This window comes from Gymnogyps californianus, chromosome 4, assembly GCF_018139145.2.
Source record: "Gymnogyps californianus isolate 813 chromosome 4, ASM1813914v2, whole genome shotgun sequence".
Lineage (NCBI taxonomy): Eukaryota > Metazoa > Chordata > Aves > Accipitriformes > Cathartidae > Gymnogyps > Gymnogyps californianus.
Genome location: NC_059474.1, coordinates 14,916,208 through 14,935,991, shown reverse-complemented (window position 1 = coordinate 14,935,991; position 19,784 = coordinate 14,916,208). Strand labels below are relative to the sequence as shown.

At 36.7% G+C, this 19,784-nt stretch overlaps 1 protein-coding gene across 3 annotated transcripts in view; it reads left to right on the top strand.

Annotated features, from left to right (window-relative positions):
- SLC2A9 (solute carrier family 2 member 9) overlaps window positions 1-19,784 on the top strand; it is a 126,935-nt gene that overhangs the window by 83,851 nt on the left and 23,300 nt on the right. For all 3 annotated transcript variants that reach the window (XM_050895777.1, XM_050895776.1, XM_050895775.1), the window contains 2 exons: window positions 1,425-1,526; window positions 3,879-3,954. In XM_050895777.1, the coding sequence (XP_050751734.1) occupies window positions 1,425-1,526; window positions 3,879-3,954 (178 nt within the window). The remainder of the gene's footprint in view (window positions 1-1,424; window positions 1,527-3,878; window positions 3,955-19,784) is intronic.

The following is a 19,784-nucleotide window of genomic DNA, read 5'->3' as shown; positions in this document are numbered from 1 at the left end:
ATGCTGTGGGAGACGTGCTTGCCACACAAGGTGTTTCTTCCCTGGGTGACTTTGTACTTCCCCTTAACACATTTCTTCTACATGCTTACACTGGAACGGTGTGCATCATTTCCCAGAATTAAGGGTATTACTCCAGATTTCGTTTTAGTTGCTCATTTTATCTTTTGCTCAAAGGATGCGTGGAAGAGGGATTTCAGTCTCCAGTAAGTAATGACGTGGCAAACAATTCTGTGATTCTGACTTTAACTTATTTGAAGTGGTACATTTCGGGCTTCGTAAAATTGTTTTATCCTTCTCATAAGAAAGCCAACTGTAATTAGTAATTATAGTAGTTATCAATGAGAATAGTACGTCAGCTGTTATGACCTAAAATATATATTAGCCTATTTTAATGAGTCAGACTAGCAAAGACAGTTTCATGTTACAGCTTTTCAAGAAACTCTTCATTGTGTTCTTCTCTAGCAGATAAGTATTCAGATTTTGTGATTGCTTTTAACGAAGTTGATTTATCTTCAGGTGTTAAATATAAATTCAGCATGTGCGTGAGTGCACATGTATCAGTGTTACAATCACTTGTCTGAGCCGAGTTTTCTGCTGGGTGGATTTCTTTTATCTGGATATTCTAATTACGTTAACTATCCGAACTCACGACTAAATGTTTCTTCTGTGTTTGGAGAAAAAAGAAATTAAAAATAAATTTTAGATTAATAAAAATTTAATCTATGCTAAAAAGCTTTTAATCTTAAATTTTAAACCTTTTAAGCTTAAATTCAGAGAGATGTTGAAATTAAGAAACAGTCAAAATGTAAAAGCAAAGGACTGTAATTTGTTTCAACATTTTGACATTTAAAAATTACATATTCTAAGAACATTATTATAGAAATTTGGTGTAAATTTGTAAGCCATTCAATCAATGTATAATTATTTATGCCCTGAAAAAAAATCATCGAACTTCACGTAGTTATCATCATATTAATCATTTTTATATAGCTAATGTACAGTGCTTGTTTTATTATTAAATTGTTGCACAAGAAGTTAAATGTAGCAGTAACTTTGAAATCTGCCACGCTAACGGTATTAAACTTGAATCTACCAGTTGCACATTTTTCCTATCTATATGGTCATATTTGTTCTGTAGTAGGAAATGTAGGCATAAAACTAATACCAAGTACTGCTTTGATGGTTTCCTAGTTTTTTCAGTGGTCTCAAATAAGGATGCTATGCTGACTTGTTTTTTCAAAGAGGTTAAATTGTGTAAACATAATTGTGAACACAATTATGAACACATCATAGCTGATAAATAGTATAAAATCAACTCTCATGGTTTTATTTTTGATGTTCATATTTAGTAGGAGAACATATTACATGGTCTGAGTTCTTTAGTGCTTTATCAAGAAAGTCAAATGCCACTTTTTGTTTTCCAGGGCTTAGTTATTGAACGGCTCGGACGCAGGCCGCTTCTCATCGGAGGTTTTGGGTTGATGGTTGTCTTCTTTGCAGTACTTACCGTCTCTCTGACTTTACAGGTAACACTACGGTCACTACATATTTTTACTCTCTCTTTTGCCTATTTTAAACACCAGGTGCTCGATACTGGTTTGTCTCGGCTTTCCTACATAAGCCAATCCTTTTAATCAGTTTGGCGTAAGGATTCAAAGGTCTGTCTTTTGCTTATTTATGAATCCATTGGTTTCAAAGTACTATGGTTAGCCATAGCAGCTTTTGCATTAAAAAGCCATAGGGGCTTTGTCACATTCAGTCGCCTTAACTCAAAGATTCATGCATATCGTGAATTATGAAGACAATTTTACCCATAGCTGGGTAAATAGTTTACCCATATTCTGTGTTTTTATCTTTGTTTGTAATGCAGTCTTTTTGAGATTTCTTTCATACTTTGTATGTCATCCTTATTCTTAGGTTTGGATGTTTTTTCCCAGTAGTGAAAAATTTCCATGTTTGTTGTTTCTTTCAGGTTACATTTCTGGTATTTTTATTGAAAATATAAAGACTTAGCCTTTGCAGAACATTTGCACTTAAGTTCTCAGATGTTATTAGCAGTCAGTTCCCCAGCTGTTTCAGATGGTCAGAGGAGTATTATTAAACCATTCTAAATACTGACCCTGAGTCATTTTTCCTTGTTTAGCTTCCATTTACATAATGATGCAGTTTCTTTCTGTTCCTGAGGGCTTTTGAGAAGTAAAACTGACTTCTGCAATGGTATGGGTTTGGGTGGTCTTTCATCAAGTTGTTTTCCTGCTGTCATTGATTCCTGTGTCTTGCCATTGATCTGACTTTCAAATCTTGTTTCTTGGTTGAAGAGAGTCAGTAAGTCAGTTGGAATAGCAGGTGTATGCCACACTGTTGCAAAGTTTTATTTGACTTACCTGTATGTACAGCACAATAAAGCTTTACTTCACATACCCATCATGACAGCTATAAGACAGCTCTCCAGAAGAGAGATGTTATTGCAAGTTTTGTACGCTGAGTGAAAAATTCTCTTCCAAATCTTTTAAAACCTAGTTTGATGCGTGAGGACCTTCAGCTATTCTGAATCTCTGAAGTTTAAGTGCCTTTCAGTTTTACTTCTTTTCAGAAGTGTCTCAATCTGTTAAGTATTAGAGATTAGGTATTGCTTTGAACAAAGGGCCAGGGTACAAATAGGCTTGATCTCAGAGGAATTTGTATCTATTCCGTATTTGCACCTTCTCTCTCTCAGTGCCTTTAGAGACCTTGGATCTGTGTTCAGATGAGAACTCCAGAATGTGTAATTTTGATAAGTCTACAAGTCTCTAGGTTAATGTTAATGCCTAGGAGACTGTATTTTCCACATAACTAAAGGAATAACCCAGACTGGAAGAGAAAAAGCATTGGAAAATGGGGGTCTTTATTTAACACTGAAATGAATAAATACCTATTTTAGCAAGTATATTTTTACAGTGCCACTCAAGGTGATATTTTGTGATACTACAGTTATACATATCTTAACCAACTTTGCAAAATAGTAAAATTCTAATAAAAATGGCATTCACACTTTGCTGATGGAAAAAAAACCCACTGATGAAGAGAGAAAGGAATGGGAATCCATGGGTTTTTCCCATCTGTTAGTATTATTATCAAGCATTCACATACATGATTAAGAAAGAGTGTCCTGAAAACTCAGTAGAAATTGCTCATTGTATTTCAAGTTCCTATCATTTAGAGGTCTGAATAAAGAAAAATCTAATTAGAAGTAGAAAAAAGATTGCCTTGTGAGGAAAATAGGTTATTCCATTTACAGGTCCCTTAAAGAACCATTTGTAGTTTGTTCTCTTTTCCACTGTACCTGTTGTTTGCACACATGGCCCTCCTTGTCTGCAAAATCAGATTATGGCTAAAAATCCCCGGACTGTGGCTTTCACGTGCTTTGCTAAGGTTCAGATACAGCTGTTCTACTGAAAGGCAGCCTGTCACGTCTAGACTTTAGCCCAGCCTTTAACTGGTGAACTTTGAAGCTCTATGGGCCATCATAGTTGCTCTTTTTAAACATGACCGAAATACCTGAGGAGGATGGAGGCGCTGAATCTGTTCAATGGAAAGAAAAACTTTTTTCCAGGTTGGCTTGAACATTAGCACAAGAAGTTGTAAACTTTCAGAGTTGTGACTTCTGTGGTGCAAGAGCTTTTCTAGTGTTTCTCTACAGGGATTCCACAGAGACCAAGACCTTTAATACGAATCATCTAATAAGGTTCTACAGAAATACTGTGATTTTCTAAAGCAATCCTAGACTAAATTCTGAAATAGATAAAGAATCATGGAAAACACTATCTATTATCTGTGATTTTTTTAAATATTGGTGATAATGTACAATATACTTAACGTGAATGTCTTTTTCTACCCAGAAAACCGTGCATTGGCTTCCTTACCTCAGTATATTTTGCATCCTTGCAATTATTGCATCGTTCTGCATTGGACCAGGTATGTCTATATTTTTTCATGTTTCTTTGTACATCAAAGCAGAGGTATTTTTGCACTGGCACTATGTTACCAAATTGCTTGTAGGGATCTTCACTTTTATCTGAAGACCACAAGGGGTCTAAGACAATAAAAGGTGATAGCAACACAAAGTGATAGCAATATTCTTGATAAAAACCCGTGTGCACATGCATTCCCACTTAGGTGTCAGCGTAATTGAGAACTAGTGCCTAAATTTCAATCAGTACCAAATTAAAATGTTGGCTATTATTGTAGGATTGCTATGATTTTGTAAAACTATAAAAAACACTCAGACTGGAAGCTGAGTGTTTTATTTATCAATGCTTGTGTTAGCAGTTCAATGCTGGTAGGATACAAATGGGACACTGGTGGAGGGGGAGGAAGGGGACAGTTGTGTGTGGTTCCTTTCTTCTCTTCCTTTCCAAAGATAGAGAAGCATTGTGCAAGAGGGTTTACACATACTCTCTTTAGGAAGATGATGGAAAAGGTAGATGTCCTGATGGTGCAGCTGCTTCTTGTCTGGCAGTTCTCTACTGATTTTATGCATTTCAGATCTGATGCCCTCAGGTAACTGTTTTTGTAGGTTGTAATGAGTTTATCAGAGCTATTTTGCCAGCCTAGTTTTGATTACTTAGAGATGGATACAACTTTATAGACAAATCCAGTATTCACAGGGTGTAATAATTGTATTTCATTTTCTTTAACACAGAACATGTTTAAGGTATAAAAAAGTAATAAAGCCAGACCTTTCTTAGAAGTGTAGAATGAAAAGACAAGAGCAACAGTCAAGTCTCAGCAAGGGCAATTCTGACTGGATAGAGGAGAAAAAAATTTATATTGAGTGTGGTTAAGCACTGGAAGGTGCTGCTGAAAGAGGCCATGAAATGTCCATCCTTGGAGCTATTCAAAACTCAGCTGGACAAGTTCATGAGCAACTGGCCCTGCTTTGACCAGAGGCTGAACTCCAGAAGTCCCTTCCAACCTAATTTATCCTGTGATTCTAATTGTATCATATCTTTGGAAAACGCATTTTAATAGATATGCATAATATGCAAATATTTGCCTGAGTGTGGTATTTTCTCTGAACAGTATTGGTCTAGCCTTCAGATACTTGATCAGAATTGGATCCTGCAGTTATCAAATAATGAAATGTTAACAAAAATTTGCAGATAAAGAGGAATTTAATCCAAATTCAATTCACATACAGAATAAGATGTCAAAACAGTGCTTAAATTTTCAAAGATTGTCTTACAAACTGTTCTCCACAAAAAGGGGAAAAATCAGCTGCTTTTTAGGAGTTTTTTCACAGTTGTTCAGCTGTAAACCTGAAAGTAAGACTTCTGTTACCCTGAGTTCTCAGGTTTTTTTCAGGCACCATTTATTGCCTCTTTTTCTTTATAAGGAGTTTGACATTAAACATTAATCAAATGTACGTCTTCACCACTGAAGTTATCTAATTAATTGATTGTGGTTTATTTGGGGAAAGAAAGAGCAGCTGATGTTTTGTGTGACTAATGAAACATTGCTGTAATTCTGTGGATCCTCTTTTGGAAAAGCTGAGGAAAAATTATGCTCCTTTAGAGGAAAATGGGGAGAAGACCAAAATATTCCTTTTCCCCTTGCTTCTGGAAAAATAGTTTGTCACTAATCTCTGTGCTTATTCCTTTGCGTATGGTAGCTGACTGGAAGACAGACAAGTCAAGCAGGCTTGACTAGGGTCATTAACGCACCTAATGTTGGACTGTAGGTGGCTTATGAAGACTGTTCTCCTTCCTCACCTCCAGCTCTTCTTGCAAGGCAAATACTGCAAAAAATCTTGCAATCCCTTTATCCCTCTGTAAGGACAAATCTCAGGTTCATCTAAGTCTCTAGTATTGCTGACGTATGTTTCTTAGATTGAGATTTTTTTTGAAAGAAGAATTCTGTGGAATAGAACTGCTCTTGCATTTTGAATACCTAAGGAAGGTCAAATGTTGACTTGAAACTTCTTGAAAACTTCCCTTCCAGTGTTTTAAGTAGCTCAAACAATTTAAGTGCAGCTACTTGCAACATCTACCTTTGTTTTTTCTAAAAAACTCTGTTGAAACAAGTTGTAATTTTTTCCATATGACAGACGTGTTCCACTGATTTTTAGAACTTCCAGATCAATATGTTCTTACGTGTTATATTTTCAGCATATTAAGATTAACCCTCTACATTTCTCCTTCACCTCACCATTCTTCAGAATGGATTCTGGTTTTCTTCATTTAGCTTCTTTCCCTTTACTGATGCTATTCAGGATTTTCTGTTGTACTTTGCACTCTCTTTGGAGCAAAGTGTCTGTAGATACACGCAAGACAAACAGCTTTTGTTTGGTATTACTTGCTTTCTACAGAGATTCTTTAAAATTAAATCTTCTTTTGTGTTTTTCACTTTGCTCATTGCTTTTAAAGCCAAAGAACTTTAATACTGTACCAGGAGCTACCTAGTTGGCCTCTCCACCTTTCCTGTGTATGTTCAAACATTTGTAATACCTGACAATAGTGGGAATATCTCAGTAGCATTGAACATTGATTTGCTTTTTATGAAAATTTTGGTAAATGACACTTCAGCTGTTGAGAAGGAGTTGCGAAGAATCATATTCTATTTCCTCTGTAAATCAATAGCAATATTTTAGCTGACTTTAATGGGGCCAGATTTATCTTCAGTGAAACTTCTCTGTTCTGTTTAGTGGCGCTTAGGAGACCTGAACTACTTTGCTACCTCTTAGCTGGGAGCAGTTCTCTTTCAGAATATGAAAGCAACTTCCATTATTAGCCATATTTTAAGATGGATGAATGAGAAGAGAGCATATATATTTTTTTTCTGAACAAAGAAAATACTACCAAAAAGTGAGACATCCACTTTGCATCCACTGCTTTTTGTATCACAAGGCACAACTTCAATATTTGAGTGCAATTACTGTGTCAAGTTTTGCTCCCCTCCCCCCCCCGCCCCCCCGTACAGGAAAGACTTCAATAAGCTGGGGCAAGTCCACTGGAGAGTCATCAAGTCAGTGACAGGAGCCCTGTGAGAAGGCGCTGGGTGAGCTGGACTGCTTCAGCCTGGAGAAGAGACAGCTTTGGGGCACGTAAGAGCAGCCCCAGTACCTAGGAGGAGGGTGTTGCGATGACAGAGCCAGGCTCCTGTTGGTGCTGTGTGGTGGAGTGCTTGAGAGACAAAAGGCGTCTGTTGAAACAAGAAAGATGCAGAGTGACTATAAGGAAAAGCTTTTTGCTTATAGACACTCGAGCAGGCTACCAAGGATTCTGAGTCCTTAATTACTACACAAAGATCAAAATTGAGTAGTTTGTACTTCTGCTTTTTTATTTCGGAACTCTGTAGTCCAGTGGGAAATCTGAAGTTCTGGATCTTCCTAGATAGGGCAAGTACTACTCACAAGCAATTATCAATTGATTTAAAATCGGCTTTGTTTTGTTCAGAAATATACTGTGACAGTTATACTAACATACCTTATATGTGACAGATACAGCATATACATATATATATATCATACATACACTAAGGAACTAAGTTTTTCCTCAGGGAAGTGTGCAATGCCAGTGGAGTATCACGGCACACAAAAACATAGTTTCTTTTAGTGGGAAAGTCACTGCTGAAAATCAACCTTATCTTTCATTTCCTACTAATGTTAGAGTTTTAGGAAGAGGAAGTACATAGGAAAGAACATATTTTTGAACACATCTCCAGTGCAGTGGCTGTAAGACAGTGTCTAGAGAAAAGTACAAACAGGGCAAGCAGGTGAGACACTTTTCCAGAACCAGTACACATTGTTTTTGGCTTAGGGTCTTCCTGAGACATAGTTTCTAAGATTTTTGTAGTCTTCCATGGATTTGTTCATTCTCTGTCTGAAACTGTGCAAAATTTTAGCATTCTTTGGCAAAGAAAACTACATGTCTACCACCTCTCATAAACACATCCTTTGTTGTACTTTGTGTGATGCCCTTTAGGTCTTGCATTGGAAGAAACAGAACAACTGATCCCCTTCCTCCTTCAAGTTTCTTGTGATCTTGTAGACTTTTACCTTATCACCCCAGATTTTTCTGGACTGAATGGCTATTTCTTATTGCCGCCTTCAGTGATATTTTATGACACCCCTTTATCAGGAAGACGTCACACTTCAATATCTAGTATCCTTTTGTAGCACTCTAGTAGTTTAATGAGACAAGGCTGAAGTATAGGAATAACTTCCCAACTTTCTGGTCAGTAAAAGGGTTTTTCCCCAAGAAAATTAATGTATATTCTTTATTATTAAGTTGCAGATTTTAAATGTTTTTAGCCTTTTGTTGAAGTTGTGAGTGTCATTTGTTTGTATTGGTTAAACAGGTACTGTTGTCATGGTATTACTAACGCTCAGTATCTTATTTAATTCCTCCTGTAGTTATTTAGAGCATTTCAGCATTCTTCAGAGTAATCCTACATGGTTTGTAATGAGTCTATAGATACAGATCTTAATCTAGGATGAATTCAGTTTACGTTCATTGAGCTATTGGTACTTGGAAGAATTATCCCATCTGAAAATAGTAAATAACATGAGGAATTGAGCTTATAAAAATACTGCTATAACTTTCTAGAGCATAAAGTTGCCTTTAAAAATACAATATTTTCTCTCTTTTTAGAACATCTGATACTTTCTTGATAGCTTAGATGTTGTGTGGTCTCCCACTTTCTGATAGCATATGGATGAGTCCCATCTGCTCCTTTACAGCTAGGATCAGCTGTTACTATAAACTCTGAGGGTTTTTTATTTGTTTCATTTTTCTGAACTCGGCTTTTCAGCTTGCAGATGTTTTTTAGGCATATTGGTAGTGACTGAAACAGTAGTGCTAACAACAGGTACGTTCAGGCATGCGTGTGATCTGGTACTTCATCATTTTTATCAAAAGACAAACAGCAGAAAGCTTTCATTTACTAAAAATTAAAGGAACCCTTATGTTCAAGATAGTCAATCTATGATCTGAAAGAAAAATACCCTTCAAAAATCACTTATTGTTTTATAGATTAGGGAGCCATGCTGTTCCAGACAGTTGCTTCATTGTGCCTATTTGGTTAATTATACACAAATGGGGGTATTTGGTTGCAGAGAAACATACTGCTTTCCAATATTACTTTTGATTATGGGAACATTTTAGTAAATAATTTTACAGTTTTCACTTCAAGAAAAAGGCAGAAGCTTCATGGAAATGTTTTTCTTGGTCACACATTTGACCTGAAATAAATATAGGATATGTTTCAACTGAAGAATTGTCATCCAGCAAAGAGTAAATAGAAAGGACTGAGGGATTGGTTCTGGCTCCTAAGGAGACAACAAGCAAAAAACCAAAAATCAATAGAGAAAACAAAGAAAAATAGTATGAGAACATTTTCAGTATCTCCACAAAAGCATTTGTGCTGTTCAGGTTAGGCATCATGAGCAAATGCATTTGGAATGCCTTTACTGAGTGGGTAAATAATGTGCAGCTCCTTGGAAATTTGGGTAGTGATAAATGGGCTTAGGTACATGCGAAATGTCTTCCTTCTTTAACTTTGTCTTAGATATTATTTAAGGAAAAAGGAAAAGCTAAAAACAGTTATCCCCAGTTTCTCAATTAAACCTGTGTGGCTGCCTCTTCGTGGACACTGAACACTGGCATGTTGAACTGTGCTTGCAGAATCGATGTCTCTTTCTGGAAGACCAAACTAAAATCTGACTTAAACAGAAAAAGTGTAGGTTCTGCCTATTTTTATCTGTTTACTTGTATTCCCAGTTCACCCATTGTGCCTTTGCAAAAGTTGCTGTGCAAACAAGTGATTTTTGATTTTGCTGGGTGAATTGAAAAATATCTGTATGTGTGTGCATTGGGTGATTGGAGATAGTTTTATAAAGCTGCTGGAGATTGGCCCCTTTTATCTACCAGCCGAATAGTTTAAAAAACCAAAACAAAAAACCAACAACAACAAAAACAACTGACCCAGAATGTGTGCAATCCAGTTTCCTTATTTGCCTGCAGGATGATGACTCCACTTGTCAGGGAGTCTGCCATGCACTTTGGGATGAGGGGCTTGCAGTCTTTGGTTTTGATGCTTTTCCAATTTGTATAAAACAATTAAATGTTCGTTCTCTGAACCAGAGAATGGCTATTCTGCCATGTGTCAAGAGATTCACCCCAGATGGTGGAACACGTGGGGAAAAAAAACAATCAGCTGATTAATTGGGGATTACAGCAATGTTGGCATGGACTTCCAGATAACCTTCCCAGTGGAAATAAGCATGACAAAAATACAATCAGACCTTGAGAACTTTGAAAACTTGGCACAAAGCATTTCCATACATTATCTTTGTATGAAGAGATTTATTGATATTTTTTCCTTAGAAGAATATTCTGTTTAAGTGTAACACCTTTCTATCCAGTTTTGATAAATGAAGAAGGCAATGCTGCAGAGAAGGGAAAGGAAACCATGGTGGGGGAGGTTAGGTATGATGGCTGTCTTTAACTAAATGAAAGGGTAGGAGGAGGTGGACTGTTTTAATAATATACCTGGCTTTGAAGTAATCCTTCCTTTATCACCTTCTTTCAGACATTGAAAAAGTATTGTCTCTTTCAAATCAAATCTTTGCAAATTTGGTGGCTCTGGAAACACAGTGAACTGGAGCACTGGACTTATTTTACCATTGGGAATAAATAGAAATAACCGAAGACCCTATCGTTGCAGTAAGATCTGTAAAAAGTGTTTGCATAGCACAAGTGTGTTGCCCTTCCTTTGACCATTGTGGCTGGGAGGGAGTTCAGCCACACATGTGCACAGGCAGGCATGCGGTAACGTTCCTTCTTCCATCGAACATTCCCCAGGAGTTCCTTGGAGTCCTCTGGAAGGAAAAAAACCCAGCTTTTATTACAACAAGCAGTAACACTAGGGGAAGTTCCAGAAATCTGAGGAGCTGCTTTTATATCCATTGCCTGATTATAACTCAAGCCATCTTTGTGCTGGAAATTTGTGTTATTTTGGTGGCACTTCAAGTTTGAGATTAGTGATTTCATTGAAATCTCAGTTCATCCTTCACATTTTACCCATTTCTAGTAATACGGCATGTATAACTGCATGCAGTTGGAGAGAAAAAGAGGCTTAGAAACTCAGGAACAGGGTGAGGATTTAAGGATGTCTGAAAATGCCAGTTAGCTGAGGGAGAATATAAGAATGATATCTATAAGTATCACATGGAAGACTTCTCCATAGCTGTTTATATTTTATCTAAGTCATTTGAAAGATTGTTTTTTATTAACACTCTATATGCACATTCTTTTACATATTTTCTTAGAGACCTGATGCATCATATTGTCATGCGTTGTCTCTCTATTGTAATGTGAAAAATGCTCATTGTGTTGTCATCATTTTTGAGATGATGACTTAAAGCTGAATGTTGGAGCACAAAACTGCTCATGCTGCAGTTAGCACAGGAAGGCTGCAAAGAAGGGATACTATGAAGGTGAATAAAATAGATTTTTATATGAAAAGATACAGAATAACTTTATAGTGTCTAACAAAAAAGACTGAGGGTATGATTTCTGTTTCTAAATACATGGGCAAAAGGCAAAATAATGCTGAGAAGGGAGAATAAGCTGAAGGCAAATGTTGCTGCTGAAAATAACAACAAAGACCCAAACTTAGGTGCTAGCTAGCCATGAATAAATTTAGAATAGAAATTGGAAGAAAACTCCTAGCCACTAGAGGAGCTAAGTTCTGTATCAGCTTCTCAATGGAAACAGCAAAAGGAGACACTAAACAAATGAGTTTTATAAATTAAGTACTGCCTGAAACGGCTGAGGATTGGATTTGAACCAGATGATCCAATCTGATCCTGGGTTCCTTTATCTCCAAGTCCTGTGTTCTTCCTTTATCTCGAAGTGAGATGTTTGATCCTCTGTATGAAGTCTTTCTTTGTTTCCATTTGTCAAAAGCCCACGTGTCTGCAAAGATGAGCATGTTCTCAGAGAGGATTTTCTAGCTGGTCATGACGTAGAGCATGCAGCCCCTGACTTAATTTACATCAATAGCTGCTATTTTTAAATCAGTGGTGCTACGGTGAGAAGAAAGCAGGAGTCTCTGGTTAATCCTTACACAGTGGCTTCAGGGCATCTGACTTTACTGTCTTATGCTGTGTAACATCTTAGAAGTAGTTTTTCTGGTCCTAAATCCTGTAGGTATTTCTGTGGATGAGTAGCACTTCCCTTCAGAAGAAGTCCTGCTGACTTCAGTGGAGTTCATGTAAGGCTGAATTTAGTGTGAATAGGATCAAACATGAATCTGTGTGATTTTGCTTCGATTCCTACTTTTAAAATAAGTTCCTATTCAGTATGCATAAGGATGACAAAATCAGATCAGTGGTATGTTTCCAGTCACACTCTCATCACAGAAAAGGGAAATCAATAAAATTCACATTCTGATGGAATTTGAAAAAATAGTAATTTTATGGTAGTGAGACCTTCATTTTTTGACTGTTGCTTTTTATAGTGATTGCATTTTCAGACACAGCTAAGAAACATTAACAAACCAGACCATTTCAGAAAAATGTTTCACTTTTTTTCTCTTTTTTGAGAGTTTTGTCTTATAATTGAGTTTTATAATACTTGTCATGGTTTATGGGATGTGAGTGAAGTCTTTCCTAGCACAGCTGAATACAGATACCATAGAAACATGATAGTGGTATATTCAGCATGTGTTAAATTGACATTATGAAGTAAACAAAAGAAAATTCAGAGGAAATCATTGCTGTGCCCCAAGGTGTATCAAGGATATTTTGGTATTTAAAGTTTAAATCAGCCTGTGCTCTTACTCTGAATGCCAGCGTGCAGCTGTATTGACAGCAGAGTGGTTGTGATAAAAGGGTCACTTTGAAAGTCATGAGGCTTGTTCAATCTGAAATGCCATCAGGGAAGAAAAAAAATCTTCTCTTGGATGTGAAACACAAACAAAGGTGTGATAGCACACATGTAGACATAAAAGTACTGAAATGAAAGGCAGCATCAGTATTACTGCCTGAAATAGGCATTTACAGAAGCTTTGTGTGATGTTGTTTTAGCTTCTCCACTTAGAGTGTGATGTAAGAATTTCTAATGCTCATGGCCTCCCACAGAGGCATTCTTTTAGTCCACTTTGAGAAAGAGTTTGGAGCTTACTTGAGTGGAAAAAAAAGTCTTTTTGTACTAGAAAAGTATATGATGTTAAAAAGAAACAAATAAACTCGTCTTGCTGTATATTTAAGAAGTGGTAGATTTGAAAGCTTAGGTTAATTTTCAAAATTTCTTTTATTCTGTAAACTAGAAGCCTTTACAGTCTTTCCAGCAGATAAGCATCCTTTGATAATGTCAAATAGTTCCTGCATCAGATACAGAGAGTATTTGTGCAGAAATAACCTTTAGTTTTACCAGGTATTTAAGAAAAGGTTTGGTTTGTTGATAGTTGTAAGGCTTTTGTGGGCACAACAGTAGATTTAAAACATGCTGCACTAAGAGCAGTTAAATATTCCAAATGTGAGTTACAGTCCAGTTCAGGAACTCATAATAACCTGGAGATATGTAATTATTATGCAATACACACCAGTCTCAGTTGCAGATTTTTTTGAGGGATCTCTAGCCCCATCCCCTGCCCCGTTGTGCCACTCCATTACTGCAGGCTGCCATCCAGCCAACACAGGTAGCCTTAGGGTTGGCATTTTAGCCTCCCAGCTGTCAGCCATCATGGCCTGACATATTAATGCCGTTGCTTTAATTTATGTGGGCTGTGAAGCACAGCAGCAGGAGATCTGATTTACCTTTCCTTTTCTGGTTTTCTCTAGCAATGGAAAAAGCTCCTGCCTACGCTTAGGGGCAGGAGGATTTTCAATTACTTCTATTAAGTCAAGGAGATGACAGGATGTGAAGTTTAAGGGCTGCGCATAAGAATTTCTCTTTTGGTTGCTTTCAGTGAACAAACTGAGTTTTTGGGTTGTTAAGAAATAAAACTAGAATTGCTTTCAATCTGGCCGCATCTTCATTGAATTTTTTTGGGGGGGAAGATAACATGACCCATGAATATATTAAATACAGTGTCATTCAACATATATTTTGGGATTATTACCTGTTTTATGTTTTGTTTGAATACTTCTCTCTTTAAAGAGCAGCATAGAGTGAATGTGTAGCTTTTAACAGTTCTGTTACAGAAGTGATTTCAATTATAATTAGTGGAAGTACTAAAGAAAAATGAACCCCTAGTATTTGAAAGGTAACCGTATCTGTTGGTTAAAGGAATTGCTGGAGATGACACACGGAGTTCTTAGCAGCAGGAAAACTTATGAACTTTTTCCCTTTAACAATAGATGTTACAAATTATCTTAATTGAAGCTTTCAAAATGTGAATGCTTTAACACTTGAGAGCACTCCTCTTACCTGAACTAGCCTGTTTTCCTGAATGATTGTTAATTACTTGCTGATGGCTCACAACTCCAACACTTAAGAAATTTACTGCTGGAAAAATGCACCCATGTGTTTTAGAGCTTCATGTAACCATGAAAAATTGATTTATTCAAAAGCTGTGTAAGTAACTTAGGTACCTTATTCAGATTAATGAGGACTGGATATAGGAAGCCTACTAAAAATATATACTGCTTCTTCTGTGAATTAGTATAAAATATTTATACTTACAAAAGTGCAAACTAATAAATACGTAGAACAGTACATGTAGAACTAATGAATGTAAGACAATAAAAATATTTTATTTTCCTTGTGCCCAGGCACAATGCACAGCAAAGAAAAGTTTTAAGTTCATCTCATCTATTTTTGGCTAAGCTCCATGGCTAGCATTTAAATACAAATGTTTACTAGTTTTATGTTGCAATGAAAGTTGCTCTAGGGTCTAGACAGTGTTTCTTGATAGCCAGCCGACTATGTAGAAAGCTAAATAAACAGCAGTAAGAGACTTTCAGGGGAATGTGACTGTATGAATATTTCACTTACCTAGGACTGAACGCACTTGTGAGTCTTTTAATCCAGGTATTTCCACGATACTGCCGTCTGTATAGTAATGAAAGATGAAAATGTAAGGGACACTTCCGTGCTTTTATTAAAGTAAAAACTCTCTCATCATTGATCTTGTCATTGAGATCATTGTTTTTAATAATGTCATATTAATAGAAGTGATGTTAATCAGTGTCTGATCACCATTGTTACTGAGAATAATTATAAATTAATTATATCATAAAGACTCTTAGTCATAGCTCAGTAAAGAATTTTTTTCTTCACGTTCAAATAGAAGAACAGAAAGTCAGGCTAGAATTAGGGTTCTGCTATGATAAAGTGAGTCTGAAAATATAGCAGAAATGTTTAAAAGAGCATTTACATGTAGTTAAAAGTTGAGTGTATTTTTTAATTGTATTTTATTCTTCAGTAGTTACGCAGAATTATAATGGTGAAGCAAAAAGAAATATTGCTAAATACCACAGTAGAAATTTAATGTTGATGTTCAGTTTTTACAAAAAAAAAAAAAGGCCAGCACAAAAAAAACCCAACAATTAAAAAAAAAAAATCGCAAAATACCCCACCAGATTGAAAGTGTTACCGAAACACCAAAAAAAGGTGTATTGGATTTGTACAGCAGTTGGTGGAATGGCCTATGTCTGAACTGCTGGTTTCTATTACAATAAAAAAAGCAAAAAAGGAAAAGGTATTAAAAATTGAAGATATTACTCAGGCTTCCAGGAAAAAGCTGTATTTAAAAGGAATTATTTTAACTCATGTAAAGAACAGTATCTTAAAAGTACTGAAATTATTGGGGTTCATCACTTATGTAGTAAGTGTTTTGCCTTCATTAAACAAATTTTCAGAGAAAAATGATTCCGTCAGTAAATGACTGCTCATAAAATTCTGCTTGAGAGCACTGCCTTATGGAACTAAAAATTATAGGAAAATGCACTAATTATTATTCAAGAGGGGGAGAATTTCACTGAAGAAGAAATCAGATGGTTCAAATAAGGGTATTCTTATGTCTTTTGCATTACAAAATTACATGGACTGTCTGCTTTAGAAATAGTAACCTAAATGGACGTAGAAAGAATATTGTGTGGGTTCCTCATCAGCTAACAGCCTTGTTGCTGTATGTCAACCATTTTAGTGTAAATTACCTGAGAACCAAGAATTAACATTTTAACTAACGATGTTACAACAGAGTATATCAATATTTTTGTTCCGTGCCATTGCTTAGCTTATTTATTTACCCTGAATGATGTGGGTTACCTTGCACCAACAACGTTCAGAATACCTCCAGAACTGGCTTTCTATATGCTGTTAGAGTAACAGGTTTTATAGATGCTAAACCAAAGGCCAGTTAATCAATGCAAAAACCCTTTCCACACAATATTGTATTAAAAACTAGACTGTTAATAACTATAGGTACTATTGATTATATTGTTGGGTTTTGCAAGGTTTTATATTATTTATGTTTTCTAATTTGGTGTTATGGTTTGCACTTTTAGTTTGCCATAGACTGACTTAGCTTTAAATGCTCTTTATTCAAGTGGGCTTTAATCTAAGGCAGAATAGACCAGGCTCTTCAAATGGTACAAATTAATGTGGTTAATGAATTATACTGTTTTATACAAGCGAAGTGCCTGTTTTGGTTAATTCTGTGGTAGATGAGATCAACAGCTCTCCCATGGAGACAGCAGAGTCTGTAGCATGAAGCTGTGAGTCAGGACACCCCTATCGCATGTTCTGCTCCCAGTTCTCTGAATAGGATTAGCTGAGCAATACAGCCATCATATCTGACTATGTAATGTTGTTATTTGGTGGGGTATTATTCTATCAAATATGATGTATAAGTTAAAATAATCTGACAGGTTACAGAACACCTCTTTAAAGACTGAGATATGTATTTTGCAAAATTCTTATTCTATGTGTAGACTCATAGAGATGGAAGAAACTCAGTAGTTGCATTGCATCCCTCACTGGCAGTACTCCTGCAGTATATTTTCCCATGAGGTTTGGTGGGGATTTTTTGGGGTATTGGTTGGTTGGTTGGTTGGGGTTTTTTATTTGTTTGTTTTTAGTAGCTAAGGTCTGGGTAGAAACTAACAGCCTTTTGCTCTCTCACTGAAGAATATCGGATTGTTTTTCAGCAGTTTTCTTGCAGGTTCTTTGTCTCACTTCTATTGCTTCTCGTCCACAGCTGCCCTCTACAGTTGTCTTTTGCCCCTTGAATTGCAAATACTGAAGCCTTTCATTGAGACAGTACTTTATCTCCCAACCCTATTAGGATATATCAGTGTTCTCTACATGCCTTGCCTTTCAGTCAAAAGCTGTTTTGCTTGATCTTGTCTAGAGCGGCACAGACTTTTTTTTTCCCCAAAACAGAACATTGTTGCAAAGTACTTGTCTGTTTTCTCAAAACTTCTCACTTTGGAGACTCCTTCCTCTCCAAGCATGGTGTTGGAAAGTCTGGGAGCTCTTGCCCTAATCAGGGCTCTCAGGATTTCCAGTCTCCCTCCTGTACGGGCAGAATTTGGAGTGCTGAGTCATGCAGGAGGCCCCTAGGCTGCGTGGCCACGGGTGGTCCTCCTGGTGGGGCTGGAAACCCTACGGCTGGCTGTGGAGCCACTGCCTGAAGACACAGTTTTGTCTTGAGTGTGTATTGAGAGATGAGCTGCTGGCTCAGGGAGTGAGTTCCTTTCTCTTTACTGGTTCTTAGGGCACAAAGTTTCCATCGTCTTCAGAGGCGATTTACCAGCGTAATAAATCTCCCTGATTTGTATTAGGCATTTATTCTTTTAACAGTCTCGTTTCATAAATCATGTATATAGCCATGACTTCAACTCCCAGTTAGGTACTGGATAAAAACAGCATGAGGATCTCAGTATTTTCCTTCCTTTTTCATGTTTTCTGTATTCAGATTTTTGCACTGAATCGAGTAACTTCTGCTAAGCAGTATGTATTTATAACTGCTCACTGAACAAAACAGTAAATATGTGTACTTAATTTTTCATAAGAAAACATGTTAATACTTGTGCAAATTTAAATATATATTTGAAAATCTGTAGACGTATACCAAGAATATTATTTGTGTTCTGGCATTCCAATTTCATGCATAAAAGACTATTGCGTTCAGATTCTGGATGTTTACCAGCACATGACATTGATTCTAAGTGTAACTGGACTAATTATGGAGGGAAATGAATAAAATACACAGATATAGAAGTATTGTTGCATGTCTAATTGTGTCATGTGGGCTTAATCTAGTTTCATTAAACAGCCCATTGGTATAAAAGTTCTGCAATAAGAGATTTGTAGCTTCCAATAGATATAGCATGCTAACAGGTATAACAACCTTTCTTTAATGGCACTACAGTATATTAAGAGCATCTTCCATTATGTTCACTGCAATGCTGAAAAGAACGAAGTATTAGAAATGAATCACTATAATTATTGTGGTCAATGCATTACCTCTTTAAATTCATGTTCAGAAGCTACCTTGCTGAAAAACACCTACAGGGAATCCTAATATACATATTTGGTTTTATGATCAGAGCTAAAATAAAGCTGTTTTACTGAGAATTGTGTGGAAAGCCTTCAAAGGGAAATGCTAATGCCAGGTTCATCCCCCATGAGGAAGAACATCAGTTAGCTTTTTGGTAAAATGATTTCACCCACCTTCAAACACATATTAAAGTTGCAAAACCCGTGACAAAATGTTTAAAGACTGTTTCAAAAAATACAGTGGTTTGGTTGGATTGCTTTTGGCTGTGTTTTCCAAGCATCCATGTTTGAACACAGGCCAGTATGGACCCACCTGACCTAGTGATTATATAGGGGACCTTGCAAGGAGACTGACTCTGTAAGGAATGGTTGGTGAGATGCCATAATATTCTGATCTCTGCAGCCTGGATCCAGCTGACCTAGTCAAAGCATGCTACAGCTTCCTTCAACCCCATGCACCCAGATTTCTATCTCAAAGAAAGCAAGTTCCAGGAGAAAAGGGGTACTTGAGCACACCTCTGACACCTTGAAATGACTGAGGATGGACTCGTGGGGCTATGGGTTCAGCTGATCTCAGGTGCCTTCACAGTTTGTGTCTTAAGGCTTTACGTTTTTCCTTCAGCTTGCCCAGATTTCTTTTTCACTTCACTCAGTTGTGGAGTGTGTTCTTCACAGTGGTATGGCTCTTGGCAGGCATTTGCATCCCCTGCTCTGCATCCTAGGTCAAGGTCAAGTCTCTGCTCTTCCAGGCATATAGCAATATACAGCAATGACCTGACTTCATTCAGTTTCTCATGTTTCTAGACCTGCCCTGTCTTTCACATAACTCATCTGTTGCTTTTCAGGCTCCTTGGTTCCTCCATATAATTTCTTTTAAGTCATCCCTCTACAGAAACTGACTTTCTCTGTTTTGTGATGCTATGGAGATGCTTGTCTATGCCATGAGAAAATCTGGAGGTCTGTTTGTGCCACCTTTCCCATTCCTCTACAGGGATTTAAAAGACCTCAGAGGAGCTGCTAATTTCTTTTTTTTTTTAGACTTTGCAAAATACTATTTTTACCATCACTAGATTAATTGATTATTTTTCAAATTAGATTGAAGAGCTTTTGTGGCAAGTGTGACTAATAATAAATTTTAGTGATGATTAATATGTATCTAGAAATTACATTTGAATTTCAAGGAACCTTCTTCCAAGATAGTGTCCGTGCATTTTTATTTCCATAACATTTATGCTTTCTGATATGTTTCTGTCCCTTTGTACTTTTTTTTGTCTTTTTTTTGCCTCTGGCTTT